The following is a 14,081-nucleotide window of genomic DNA, read 5'->3' as shown; positions in this document are numbered from 1 at the left end:
GTTCTTAATGGAGCATTAAGTGACTTGCCCAGAGTTACAAGAAACTGCAGTGGAAATTGAATCCAGTTCCTCAGGTTTTCAGCCTACTGCACTAACCATTAGGCTACTCCTCCCTATCACTCTACTAGGTCTCATTATACAAAATAGGACCTGTGCTAAAATTGCATAAGTTGTGGAAAATAACCCATCTTAACAATAGACCACATAGATAACTACACCCCTTAATGGCCAAAAACAATCCATATGTGTAACCCGAAATAAAAAAAAAAAAAAAAAAGAAGAAGAAAAAAACAGTTACATGGTTGGTACAACCACCAGACATAAGAGTTTTTGAATATCAACACCTTAGAGATGAAAAGTTCTTTATCCCTGGATCAATCCACTAAGCCATTCTCCAGTTTTTCCACTTTATAAAGGTAACTGTCTCGTATTCTAACAAAGAAAGCAGACCACCACCTAGTCTCTGGAAGAAAAGGAAGGTACTGACCAGACTTCATGGACTGCAGACTACCTCGACCAGGGATACTGAGTCTCTTTAGCTCTGCCACCTTTTCTCTCAGTTTCTTGACCTGGCTATCAGAGCGACTGACCCTCTGCCGCAGCAGCTTCAGTTCCATGTTTTTCTTTTCCACCTGCTCTCGTAGGCAGCACACTTGACTTTTGGTCTGTCTAGAGGAGAAGCAGTATGTATGAAGTGAATCAATGAGCTTGCAGGTTCCTGAGGCCGACACAATGACTTCATTGATGGACATAAAGTTTGGGTTTGCAGCACCCTTTTCGCTTGTAGAAGCTTCTGTGGCTGATTTTGGGGTTAGGTCTGCAGGGGCTACAGATGGGCTTTCAGAACTCTTCTGGGGTGCAACAGTTAATGGTGAAGGAGAGGAAATTTCTAAAGAGCTCTTGTCAGGAACCAGAGGGACATTCCCACTGCTGTTGTTGGGTTCTGTGTTTCTCTTAGCCTTTTTTCTTTCTGGTAGGTCTCTTGGGACAGATGGCCTCTCCCGGCTATGCTTTGAGGAAAAGCTGTAGGAATGAAGTGAGCCAATAAACTTACAGGCCCCAGAAACAGGTGGAGAGAAGTCATCAATAGATATTCCACTTGTATCAGTCATCCAGTTACCTATGTGGATATTGGTTTGGGTACCATTCTCTGAAGATGATCTTTCTGTTCTTACTGGGGAACCCGTCTTGAGCACAGATGCTCTTGTCAACAAACTTTCAGACAGTAACACAATGTTCTCCCTTTGCTCAGAGTCTAAAGTGTAAGCTTCAACAGTTGTTCGTTCTGGTCCTTTCATTTTATGTTTTACACCAGTGTCTTGATCAAGTGGCACCAAAAGGCTGTGCTGCTCCCTGGACTCACCATTTGTTGGTTGGGCATCCTCATCTTCTGGAATTTGACTGTTTGTCTCCCTCTTACATATGGCATAGCCACAGGTGGCTCTTTTCTCAGCAGATTGAAAGATAGATGGTACAGCTGTGGGTTTAAGGAAACGGTGTTGGTCTTCAAATCGCTTAGAAAAGCAGTCCTTGCTGAAGTGCTCACTGCAGAGGAAAGAGTATTTGGTAGGTGTCCAATTGTTTCTTTGAACTGCTTTCAGCCACTGGGTAACCCGTTTAGAGTCCTTAAGAGGAAACCTGAAGTTACATAAAAAGGAAATAAAAAGAAAATTCAGGGATCCAAAAAAAAGTACCATCATGTGTTCATTATTCAGAGTTAGAAATTCTCACATAAAATAAGACACACATTAATATTCAAAAATACTTATGTTTAACAGCAGCTCCTAAGAAGATAATTCTATAACTGGGCACAATTTAGAAATCCTGAGGTTGTGTGGTAGGTTCTGTTATAGAACAGACACCTAAGTTCCTACATTGCACTATAGTATACTAATATAACCCAGTATCAGTATGCCTAACGTTTAGGCACCCACAGCCACACTGGCACTAGAGCTGGAGAAGGTGTAGGTACCTAAATGCAACAGACACATTTATAACTTACAATTTTCTGTAAGTTACCCGAATAGGTGGGAGCCTCACCTTAGTTCCCCTCTGCTCCTCCCCTGTGTGCGCACATCCCAGCATAAATGCTAATATTGCAGACATTTACTCACAAAACAGATGAATACAATGTGGGCACTTAGGTTAAACAATTGCCCTTTAAGGGGTTAATTCTATAAGTGGCATCTAAAAATCGGCTCAGAACATTTTACATACTGAGCGCTATTCTGTAAAGCGGAGGTTTTCAACCCTGTCCTCAGGGTGTGCCACGAGGACTGGGTTGAAAACCTTTGCTATAAAGGGCCTGGGTCCTTTATAGAAAAGCGCTTAAGACATAAACCGTGTCTAACTTTAGGCGCCGCCAGTTACGCTTGCTAAAAGCAGGTGTAAATGCCAGCAACTAAATCAGGCACGGTTCAGCTGAATTCTGTATTTACTTGCATAAAATTTTGGAATGCCCCCGGAATGCCCCTAGCCATGCCCCCCAAAATGTACACATTTTACAATTTACACATGGATCGTTATAGAATATGATCTGCGCATATATCCTAATTAAGGCCAATTAACACCAATAATCAATTAGCAGCCAATTATTGGCACTGATTGGCTTGTTAAGCAATTAAGTTGCATGTGCAAATTGGCTAAGCGTACAACTTTAGTCACCATTTATAGAATCCAGGGGTAAATGTATAAGTGCCCTATTGTAATGGAAAACCATGCATGTTCTGCCTAACTATATGGATAGCCAGCTGTCCTAAATTAAATCACTTAGCTATATTGATAGAAACTGAATATTGACACTAGGGGGTAGATTCAAGAAAGTGCATCAAAAATTAGGCATGAAAAATACGGGCACTAAGTACCAATTCTATAACAGCAATTGTGCACAAAACTGCCATTATAGAATAGAACTTAACTCAGCATGAACATGCCTAATTTTAGGCCCAAGCACTTAAGCCATATCAAAGGCTGGTGTAAATGGTCACACCTACCTAAAGTTGGCAGTTGTGCACCTAAGTGATAGTATTCTATAACTTATTTGCAAAACTGCAAGACACGCCCCTGACCCACCCACTCTTTGCAGTTGTGCACTATAACATTTAGGCGCTAAGTTTATAGAACAGTGTCTAAATGCAGTTAAGTGCGTAACCACAAATTAATGCCAACTGCCAATTGATGCCTTATTTATTTGAATTTAATATACTGTTCACACTAACTAGCAGACCTAAGTAGTGTTCAAAAAAATGATATCAAATCAAAACAACAGTAAGAAAGGAACTCCATTTTTAGACAGGAAAGATAAACCTCGATCATACTATGCACGTAAGGATCAGCACATACAAACTATAAAAATCAAAAGGGGGAGGAGTGGCCTAGTGGTTAGTAACATAGTAGATGACGGCAGAAAAAGACCTGCACGGTCCATCCAGTCTGCCCAAGAAATGTGCCACTTTTTTGTGTATACCTTACCTTGATTTGTACCAGTCTTTTTCAGGGCACAGACCGTACAAGTCTGCCCAGCACTATCCCCGCCTCCCAACCACCAGCCCCGCCTCCCACTACTGGCTCTGTTATCCAATCTCGGCTAAGCTCCTGAGGATCCATATCTTCTGAACAGGATTCCTTTATGTTTATCCCACGCATGTTTGAATTCCGTTACCGTTTTCATCTCAACCACCTCCCGCGGGAGGGCATTCCAAGCATCCACCACTCTCTCCGTGAAAAAATACTTCCTGACATTTTTCTTGAGTCTGCCCCCCTTCAATCTCATTTCATGTCCTCTCGTTCTACCGCCTTCGTATCTCCGGAAAAGGTTCGTTTGCGGATTAATACCTTTCAAATATTTGGTTAGGGTGGTGGACTTTGGTCCTGGGGAACTGAGGAACTGAGTTTGATTCCCACTTCAGGCACAGGCAGCTCCTTGTGACTCTGAGCAAGTCACTTAATCCTCCATTGCCCCATGTAAGCAGCATTGAGCCTGCCATGAGTGGGAAAGCGCGGGGTACAAATGTAACAAAAAAAAAAAAATCAGGAAAAAGGGAGGAGAGAGAGAGAGGAAGGGAATGGGAAGATAAAGGGTACATACGTAAAAGGTCAGAGATAACTGCATTAGCAACCACCCCCTCATCTTATGCAGAAAAATGAAGATACATACCTGTAAGCAGGTATTCTCAGAGGACAGCAGGCTGATTATTCTCACAACTGGGTCGTCGTCCGCAACGGCCCAGGAGACCGGGAAAAATTTGCACAGCAAAACAAAGAACTTTTCAGAACAATCCGTGCATGTGCAAATGGCTTCCCGCCCACGACACGCGAGAATGCCCTCCTCAGTTGAATAAAAAGCAAAAAGAGAACTGAAACAACTCCAAAGGGGAGGAGGGTGGGTTTGTAAGAATAATCCAGCCTGCTTTCCTCGTAGAATACCTGCTACAGGTATGCATCTTCATTTTCTCCGAGGACAAGCAGGCTGGATTATACTCACAACTGGGGTATCCCTAGCCCCCAGGCTCACTCAAAACAAAGAACATTGGTCAATTGGGCCTCACAACGGCGAAGACATAACAGAGAGTGGAGGAGTGGCCTACTGGTTAATGTGGTGGACTTTGGTCCTGGGGAACTGGGTTCGATTCCCACTACAGGCACAGGCAGCTCCTTGTGACTCTGGGCAAATCACTTAACCCTCTATTGCCCCAGGTACAAATAAGTACCTGTATATAATATGTACTCCGCATTGAACCTGCTATGAGTGGGAAAGCGCGGGGTACGAATGTAACAAAAAAAAAAAAAACACAAACACAACTAAATGAGAATGCAGCCTGAAACAGAACAAAAATGGCCCTAGAAGGGTGGAGTTAGATTCTAAACCCTAAACAGATTCTGCAGCACCGACTGCCCTGACCGACTACCACGTCGGGTATCCTGCTGAAGGCAGTAGTGAGATGTAAATGTGTGCACTGATGACCACGTTGCAGCCTTGCAAATCTCCTCAATGCAGGCTGACTTTAAGTGAGCCACTGACGCAGCCATGGCTCTAACATTGTGAGCCGTAACATGGCCCTCCAGAGTCAGCCCAGCTTGGGCGTCAGTGAAAGAAATACAATCTGCTAGCCAATTTGAAATTGTGCGTTTTCCGATGGCGCCTCCCCTCCTGTTGGGATCAAAAGAAACAAACAACTGGACGGACTATCAATAGGGCTTTGTCCGCTCCACGTAAAAGGTCAATGCTCTCTTACAGTCCAAAGTGCGCAACTTGTCCTCACCAGGGCGGGTATGAGGACGGGGAAAAATGTTGGCAAGACAATTGACTGGTTCAGATGGAACTCCGACACCACCTTCGGCAAGAACTTAGGGTGAGTGCGAGGACTACTCTATTATGATGAAACTTGATATAAAGTGCATACAAAACCATGGCTTGCAGCTCACTGACCCTACGAGCTGAATTAACAGCCACTAAGAAAATGACCTTCCAGATCCAGTACTTCAGATGGCAGGAATTCAGTGGCTCAAAAGGAGTTTTCATCAGGTGGGTGAGAACAACGTTGAGATCTCATGACACTGGTGGAGGTTTGACCAGGGGCTTTGACAACTAAAGGCTGTCCAGAGATAGGCTAACCCTCTACACGATAATGAAAGGCACTAATCGCACTAAGGTGAACCCTTACGGAGTTGGTCTTGAGACCAGACTCTGATAAGCGTAGAAGGTATTCAAGCAGGGTCTGTGTCAGACAAGAAAAAGGATCTAGGGCCTTGCTGTCACACCAAATGGCAAACCTCCTCCATTTGAAAGAATAACACTTTTTTGTGGAATCTTTCCTGGAAGCAAGCAACACTCAGGAAACACCCTCTGAAAGACCTAAGGAGGCAACCTCTAAGCTCTCAACATCCAGGCCATGACAGCCAGAGACTGGAGGTTAGGATGTAGAAGCGACCCCTCATTCTGAGTGATGAGAGTCGGAAAACACTCCGATCTCCACGGTTCTTCGGAGGACAACTCCAGAAGAAGAGGGAACCAGATCTGACAGGGCCAAAAGGGCACAATCAGAATCATGGTTCCATGGTCTTGCTTGAGTTTCAGCAACGTCTTCCCTACTAGAGGTGTGGAAGGATACGCATACAGAAGGCCTTTCCCCCAATGAAGGAGAAAGACATCTGACGCTAGTCTGTCATGGGCCTGAAGTCTGGAACAGAATTGAGGGACTTTGTGATTGGTCTGATTGGCAAAAAGATCCACCGAAGGGGTGCCCCACTCTCGGAAGATCTTCTGGACAACAGTCATGTTTAGCGACCACTCATGAGGTTGCATAATTCTGCTTAGCCTGTCGGCCAGACTGTTGTTTACGCCTGCCAGATACGTGGCCTGAAGAACCATGCCGTGATGGTGCGCCTAAAGCCACATGTGGACGGCTTCCCGACACAGAAGGCGAGATCCGGTGCCCCCCGCTTGTTGGTGTAATACATAGCAACCTGACTGTCTGTCTGAATTAGAATGATTTGATTGGACAGCGGATCTCTGAAAGCCTTGAGCGCGTTCCAGATCGCTTGTAATTCCAGAAGGTTGATCTGAAGATCCTTTTCCTGAAAGGACCAAGCTCCTTGAGTGTGAAGTCCATCTACATGAGCTCCTCACCCTAGGAGGGATGTATCCGTCGTCAGCACTTTCTGCGGCTGAGGAATTTTGAATGGACGTCCTAAGGTCAGATTGGATCGAATGGTCCACCACTGAAGGGAACTGCAAAAATTGGTGGCGAGATAGATTACATCCTCTAGATCCTCTGTGGCCTGGCACCACTGGGAAGCTAGGGTCTATTGAGCTGATCACATATGTAGGCGTCACATGAACTGTGGAAGCCATGTGCCCTAAAAGTCTCAACATCTGCCGAGCTGTGATCTGTTGAGACGCTCGAGCCAAGGACACCAGGGCCAGAAGATTGTCTGCCCTTGCCTGGGGAAGATAAGCTTGAGACGTCCGTGTGTCCAACAGAGCTCCAATGAACTCCAATTTCTGACCCGGAACAAGGTGGGACTTGGGATAATTGATTACAAACCCCAGTAGCTTGAGCAGTCGAATAGCCATCCGCATGGACTGTAGAGCCCCTGCCTCCGAGGTGCTCTTTACCAGACAATCGTCGAGATAAGGGAAGACATGCAATCCCAGTCTGCGTAGCGATGTTGCGACAACTGCCAGGCACTTTGTGAAGACCCTGGGCGCAGATGCGAGGCCAAAGGGCAGTATACAGTGCTGAAAGTACCGGGTTCCCAACCGAAATCGAAGATACTCAGTCGTTTTCCTGAATCATGGGAAGAAGGGTGCCCAGGGAGCCCATCCTGAACTTTTCTCGGACTAGGAATTTGTTTAGGGCCCTTAGTTCTAGGATGGGATGCATCCCCCCTGTTTTCTTTTGCACAAGGAAGTACCTGGAATAGAATCCCAGCCCTTCTTCCCCTGGTGGAACGGGTTCGACCGCATTGGCCTTTAGAAGGGCGAATAGTTCCTCTGCAAGTACCTGCTTGTGCTGGGAGCTGAAGGACTGAGCTCCAGGTGGGCAATTTGGAGGCCTGGATTCCAGACTGAGAGTGTATCCTAACCAGACTATTTGAAGAACCCACCTGCTGGAGGTTATAAGAGGCCACCTTTGGTGAAAAAATATCAACCTCCCTCCGACCGGCAAGCCGTCCAGCACAGACACTTTTTCTGAGGCTATGCAGCACTGGAGCCAGTCAAAAGCCCATCCCTTGCGAACGCCGTTGACAAGAATGAGTATGCTGGGACTGAGCCTGAACAGGCTGCCGAGAAGCAGGAGTGTACCTACGCCTATTATAGGAATAGGGAGCACTCCTCCTCCCTCCAAAAAACCTCCTAGTTGAGGAGGTGGTAGCAGAAGACGCCTGGCGGGAGAGGGAATCCATAGCATCGTGGTGCTTTTTGATCTGATTGACCATGTCCTCTACTTTTTCTCCAAAAATATTATCCCCCGGCAAGGAACATCCGCCATTCGTTGCTGGGTCTTATGATCCTGGTCAGACACACGCAGCCATGAGAGTCTGTGCATCACTATACCTTGAGCAGCTACTCGGGATGCCACATCAAAAGTGTTGTAAGTCCCCCTGGCCAGGAATTTGCAACACACCTTCTGCTGCCTGACCACCTGGTGAAAAGGTTAGGCCAGCTCCGGAGGAAGTGCTTCAACCAAAATGGACAGTTGCCTCACCGAGTTCCGTAAGTGGATGCTCGTGTAGAGCTAATAAGTTTGGATCTTGGCAGCAAGCATTGCGGCCGATACATTTTCCTTCCAAAAGAATCCAAGGTCCTAGACTCTCTGCCTGGGGGCGCCAAGGCATAGACTCTAGTACTCTTGGCTCTTCTGAGAGCAGAGTCCACCACCATGGAATCGTGAGGAAGTTGGGCCTTCACCATTACATGCTCTCCATTAACTCTGTACTGGGACTCAGATTTTTTAGGGACCACTGGATTAGATAGAGGGAACGCCCAGTTTCACATAAGAACTTCCCTGAGTGTGTTATGCAAAGGGGTCGTTGCAACCTCTGTAGGTGGAGAAGGATAGTCCAAGACCTCGAGCATCTCGGCCCTGGGCTCATCCACAACCTCCATAGGGAATGGAATGTCCTTAGACATTTCCCGAACAAAAGATGAGAAAGAAAGACTCTCAGGTGGAGACATTCTTCTTTCAATTGGTGGAGTAGGATCAGAGGGAACTCCACATGACTCTTCCACCGAAAAGTATCTGGGGTCTTCCTCCTCTTCCCATGAGTGCTCATCATCGGTATCGGACAAAAGCTCTCTAACAGCAGCCCGAACCCAAGCCTGTCTCGACATCGAGGAACGATGACCTCGTGGGGGGGTGTCGAGAAGTGACCTCGTGGGGGGTGTCGAGAAGTCGACCCCTGCCTTGACTGCGGTGAAGCTTCCTCCACCGACGTCGAGGGGGAATGGACCCGGGTGGTGGCTGACGCCGATACCGCAAGCGGTACCGAGGACGGGGACCTCACCACAGGCGATGGCCCAGATGCCGCCTCCGCAGTTGGTACAGAAGGCGCAAGCACCCCCGACACCGAAGCAGACTGGCGCAGCAATCCTTCCAGAAGCTATGGGAAAAGGGCCATGATGCGCTCATCGAGAGCGTCCATCGAAAAAGGCTGTGGGGCCGGTGCAGGAGTCGGTGGCAGATTTTGAGGGGGCTCAAGAGCTGGTACCAGGCTGCCAGATGACCAACGCATCAGCACCTCCTGTATTGAGGGTGAGCGGTCCTCCCGGCGCCTACGCTTCTTGGGTGCCGACTGCCTCGGTTCCCTGGAGCTCTCAGTACCGTGCATGGAAGAACAATAATGGTGCTTCTTCGCCTTCGCTCAACGCCCGTCATCGAGACTCCTCGGTACCGAAGAGGAGGACGTGGAATCCTCACGCCTCCTCGGGGCCGTGTCCGACAAAGGTCGGTCCCGGGGGGCCTGTATAGCAGTAGGCCTCAAGACAGGTGGAGATCCACTTGATGCCTCGCTGCTCCCAGCAGCCATTACCTGCGCTCTCGCGGTTTCCTTCGACGTTGATGCTGCCGACCTCTGTACCGATGTCGATGCCGACGTCGAAGGACTGGACCGATCTGCAAAAAGTTTCTCACGTTGAGCCTCCCGAGCCACTTGGGTCCGTTTCTTCATCAAAAGACAAAGCTTACACGCAGCTGGCAGATGGTCAGGCCCAAGGCACTGGAGACACCACACGTGGGGGTCGGTACCCGAGATGGTCCGGGTGCAGTGATTAGAACGTTTGAAGCCGCTGGGAGTCCTCGATGACATGGACAGAAAAACAGCAGCTGTGACATTAAAAGACTCGATTGTGCCAAATAAAAAGGCACAAAAAGGGAAAAAACGACCCGACCGAGCAGCCTAAAAGGCGGCCGCGACGAAAGAAGAAGGAAACTGAGAAAGGTGAACAAAAAACTAAGAAAATAAGAGGAAAACTACTTTTTTTTTTTTTAATATTTGAGAAAAACACTAACTCTAACAAGAAAAAATTGAAAAAAAGAGAGCGGTAAACGCTGAGTCCGAGTCTCCTGAGCCGAAAAAAAGCGCAGTCGAGGTAAAGACGTACACTCCAAATCTCGGATCAAAAGAAACCGAGGAGGGCACGCTCGCATCGCGGGAAGCCGTTTGTGCATGCGCGGAATGTTCAGCCAGCACAACGGGGAGTTCTAGAAAGCTCTTTGTTTTGCTGTGCAAATTTTTTCCCGGACTCCCGGGCCATCGCGGACGACGACCCAATTGAGAGTATAATCCAGCCTGCTTGTCCTCAGAGAATTTGTGTTATAGGCTTGTTGGTATAACCAGTTTTTCAATGTAATTTTAAAGTTTTTTAAAAATGGTTCAACCCTAACAGACAGAAGGAGAAAGTTCCAAAAGAAAGGGGCAGAAAAAAAGAATGCACGGTGATGAGTAAATTTAAGTTGGGCTTGGGCAGATTTAGGGCTTGGGAGTACTAGGTGAAAATTATTGATGGAACAAAGTATGCATAATGGAGAATAGGGAATGGCCAAGGATGCCAAATAACCAAGAGTTCTAGCTCTAAAGGCCCTAAAAGTCAGTGTGAGAAGTTTGAATGTAATTCGCTGTTCGATAGGTAACCAATTAAATTTTTGCAAAAGGCGAGCTTGGGACAACTGTCCTTCACTGCTAATCAGTTTTGAAGCTGAGAAGGTGTTTTGATAGGGTTTGTTGGGATTTTCTTTTAGACATCTTGTTATAGTATGGCATTGATGGGTGGTTCTTGTCTATGGTTAAAATGCTTTATACGTCCCCCGCGAGCACAGGTTATGGTCAATGGTGCAGTGTCTGATAGTTTCCTGATTCAGCATGGTACCAAACAGGGTTTGCCCTCTGTTGCCGTTACTTTCTATTCTTGCACTAGTAAAAAAAGGCCCGTTTCTGTTTTAAAGGAAACGGGCGCTAGCAAGGTTTTCCTCGGAGTGTGTATGTGACATAGACAGAGTGAGACTGGGTGCGAGTGTGTGTGTGAGAATGAGAGTATGTGCCAGGGTCCCCCCTCTCTCCCAGTTCCAGGGTTGTCCCCCCCCCCCCGGTATGTCTCCCATTTGCAGGGGTGTCCCCCCTCCCTCCCAGTTGCAGGGTCCCCCCTCCTCCTTTTTTCCCAGTTGCAGGGTCCCCCCTCCTCCCTTTTTCCCCAGTTGCAGGGTCCCCCTTCCCCCCTCCCAGTTTCAGGGTCTGTGTGTCTCCCCCCTCCTTTTGTCCAGTGGAAACAGCTGTAAAAACGGCAATGAGAAGCAGCTCGTAGGTTTCCTTTTTTTTTTTTTTTTTTTTGAGTGTATAGGAATGACGGCTGCTTTGGGGAGTAGAATCAGAGATTAACCAATGGGCTTCCTTGCTTACCATAGACTTCCTTTGTTCACTTCCACTCCTATCTATTGAACATTCTTGCTGCATGTCATAGCAGCCAATCAGTGGCACTTCAAGAATGATGTCACTTTTATCTACTCCACTTTCCTTTTCCACGGTTCCAGGCAGCCTCAGAACGTTGGAGGTGAGAATTATTATATAGGATTGGACCCTCTGGTGCAAGATCTCTATCAGACTCTGGACATTCATGGTGTGCAGATGGGTTCCTTGTATTTAAAGCAGCGGCTTTTGATGACATCTTGGTGCACATTACACAACCTGATTGGTCGCTCCCGATGCTTTTAGCATTGCTCTCAGAGTATGGTGATTTTGCTGGTTTTAAGCTTAACCTTCACAAGCCATAGACATTGCCCTCAACCATGGCTATTAGGGCACTTCACTCTGGAGCTCCACCTTCCCATTGAAATAGGCAACTCGGCCATTTCGGTATCTGGGAATTCAGTTAGCCATGTACCCTACAACCCTCAATGCTATTACTATTCCACCATTGCTTAAGGAGACTCAACAGTTATTGGACAGTTGGAGGTATGCTGTTTCTGATGGGGTATATAAGCTTGATCCGCATGGTTATTTTCCCCCACTAGCTCTACTTGCTGCAGACTTTGCAGCTTTGTGTGTTGCGGCGAGAACTTCATAAACTATATGGCCTTTTTATTAAGTTCTGCTAGGCAGGTAGGAAGCCGAAAGTCTGCTGGCAATATTTGCTTAGGACATGGAGCCAGGGAGGTTTACAATTGCCCAATTACAAACTGTATAAATCGGGTTTGCTTACACCACCACTTAGGGGATTGGCTTTTTGGCAGATCCCAGTTTACGCCTTTGGACTTAGAGAGTGTATTGCATTTTTTTTGCTACTTACAATTTTTTTAGTTTGCTGCACTGTCCGAATACTCAGCTTCCTTCTTGTTATAGGGGCTATAGTCTCCTAAGGCCGGTGCAGGAGAGTTTTGGTCTGCATGTTGCGGGGGGGGGGGGGGGGGGGGGGGGGGGGAAGGAGGGAGAGGAACCCGCCGTCACTGATCTTCTTGCCATTCAAGGTAATCCACTTTTGAGCCCAGGCTGGATAATCCTGTTTTCCAGTCCTGGGTGGCCTGTGATTAACTTCACTTGGAACATCTCCTGACCCAGGATGCGGCACTTTTGTCTTTTGAGGACCTTCAGCAACAAGCTGGTGTCCAATGGAGTAACCATTTTCGGTACTGCCAGTTGTGCCACTACATTCTCTCCCTTAGCTCTGATTCCTTGCACCACAGAATGGGAGCCCAACTGTGAGAGCTTTTTCAGACACTTTCCTTTGCAGACTGTCTGTTTTAAGCCTGAACAGGGCACTTTGGTCATGGCAGACGGGCCGAGACCCGTTGGGCTTTCAAGATCAATGGGCGATGGAGCTGGGGAAGACACTTGGGATCTTCGGGCTGCCATTGGGGCTATCACGCATTTGGTATCTGGGTCCTAGCTTCAGGAATGCTATTTTAGAGTGATCTACCATGCTTATTTCTCACAGGTGCGGTTGTTCCATAAGTACATAAGTGTTGCTGGGACAGACTGAAGGTCCATCAAGCCCATAATCCTGTTTCCAGCAGTGGCCAATCCAGATTACAAGTACATGGCAAGATCCCAAAACAGTACAATACATTTTTTGCTGCTTATCCTAGAAAAACGCAGTGGATTTTCCCAAGTCCATTTTAATAATGGCTTATGAACTTTTTTCTTTTATCCAAACCTTTTTTAAACGCTGCTAACTAACTGCTGGTACCACATTCTCTGGTAACGAATTCCAGAGTTTACTTATATGTTGAGTGAAGAAATATTTTCACCGATTTATTTTAAATTTACTACTTTGTCGCTTCATTGCATGACCCCTAGTCCTAGTATTTTTGGAAAGAGTAAAGAAGTGATTCACATCCACCCCTTTCCACTCCACTCATTATTTTATAGACCTCTTTCATATCACCCCTCAGCTGTCTTTTCTCCAAGCTGAACAGCCCTAGCCGCTTTAGCATTTCCTCATAGGGAAGTCGCCCCATCTCCTTTATCATTTTCATTGCCCTTCTCTGTACCTTTTCTAATTCCACTATATCTTTTTTGAGATGAGGTGACCATCTTGCTAGGTATTTGTGGCCTGGATTGGCCACTGCTGGAGACAGGATGCAGGGCATGATGGACCTTTGGCCTGTCCCAGTTTGGCAATACTTATGTAGAAATGCACACAGTATTCGAGGTACAGTCTCACCGTACAGCAATACAAAGGCATTATAACGTCTTCATTTTTGTTTTCCATTCCTTTCCTAATAATACCTAACATTCTATTTACTTTCTTGGCTGCTGTCGCACACTGAGCAGAGGGTTTCAACGTATCATCAATGATGACACCTAGATCCCTTTCCTGGTCGGTGACTCCTAATGTGGAATCTTGCATCACTAACTATAGTTCGGGTTCCTCTTTCCCATATGCATCGCTTTGCACTTGCTCACATTAAACGTTATCTGCCATTTAGACGCCCAGTCTCCCACTCTTGTAAGGTCTTGTAATTTTTCACAATCCTCCTGCAATTTAACCACTTTGAATAACTTTGTGTCATCAGCAAATTTAATTACCTCACTAGTTACTCCCATCTCTAGATCATTTATAAATATGTTAAAAAGCAGTGGTCCCA

The 14,081-nt window shown here is 46.7% G+C and overlaps 1 protein-coding gene across 4 annotated transcripts in view; it reads right to left on the bottom strand.

Moving 5' to 3' along the window:
• Nucleotides 1-14,081, bottom strand: part of THAP4 (THAP domain containing 4) — a 563,666-nt gene that overhangs the window by 470,224 nt on the left and 79,361 nt on the right. For 3 of the 4 annotated variants that reach the window (XM_030215986.1, XM_030215985.1, XM_030215984.1), the window contains exon 2: nucleotides 488-1,638. The exons of the other annotated variant lie outside the window; for it this stretch is intronic. In XM_030215986.1, coding sequence (XP_030071846.1) covers nucleotides 488-1,638 — 1,151 coding nt within the window. The remainder of the gene's footprint in view (nucleotides 1-487; nucleotides 1,639-14,081) is intronic. 4 annotated transcript variants of the gene reach the window in all.

Source organism: Microcaecilia unicolor, chromosome 10 (genome assembly GCF_901765095.1).
Source record: "Microcaecilia unicolor chromosome 10, aMicUni1.1, whole genome shotgun sequence".
NCBI classification, from domain to species: domain Eukaryota; kingdom Metazoa; phylum Chordata; class Amphibia; order Gymnophiona; family Siphonopidae; genus Microcaecilia; species Microcaecilia unicolor.
Note: the sequence above shows the minus strand (reverse complement) of the source record. Positions and strands in the feature narration are given on the sequence as shown.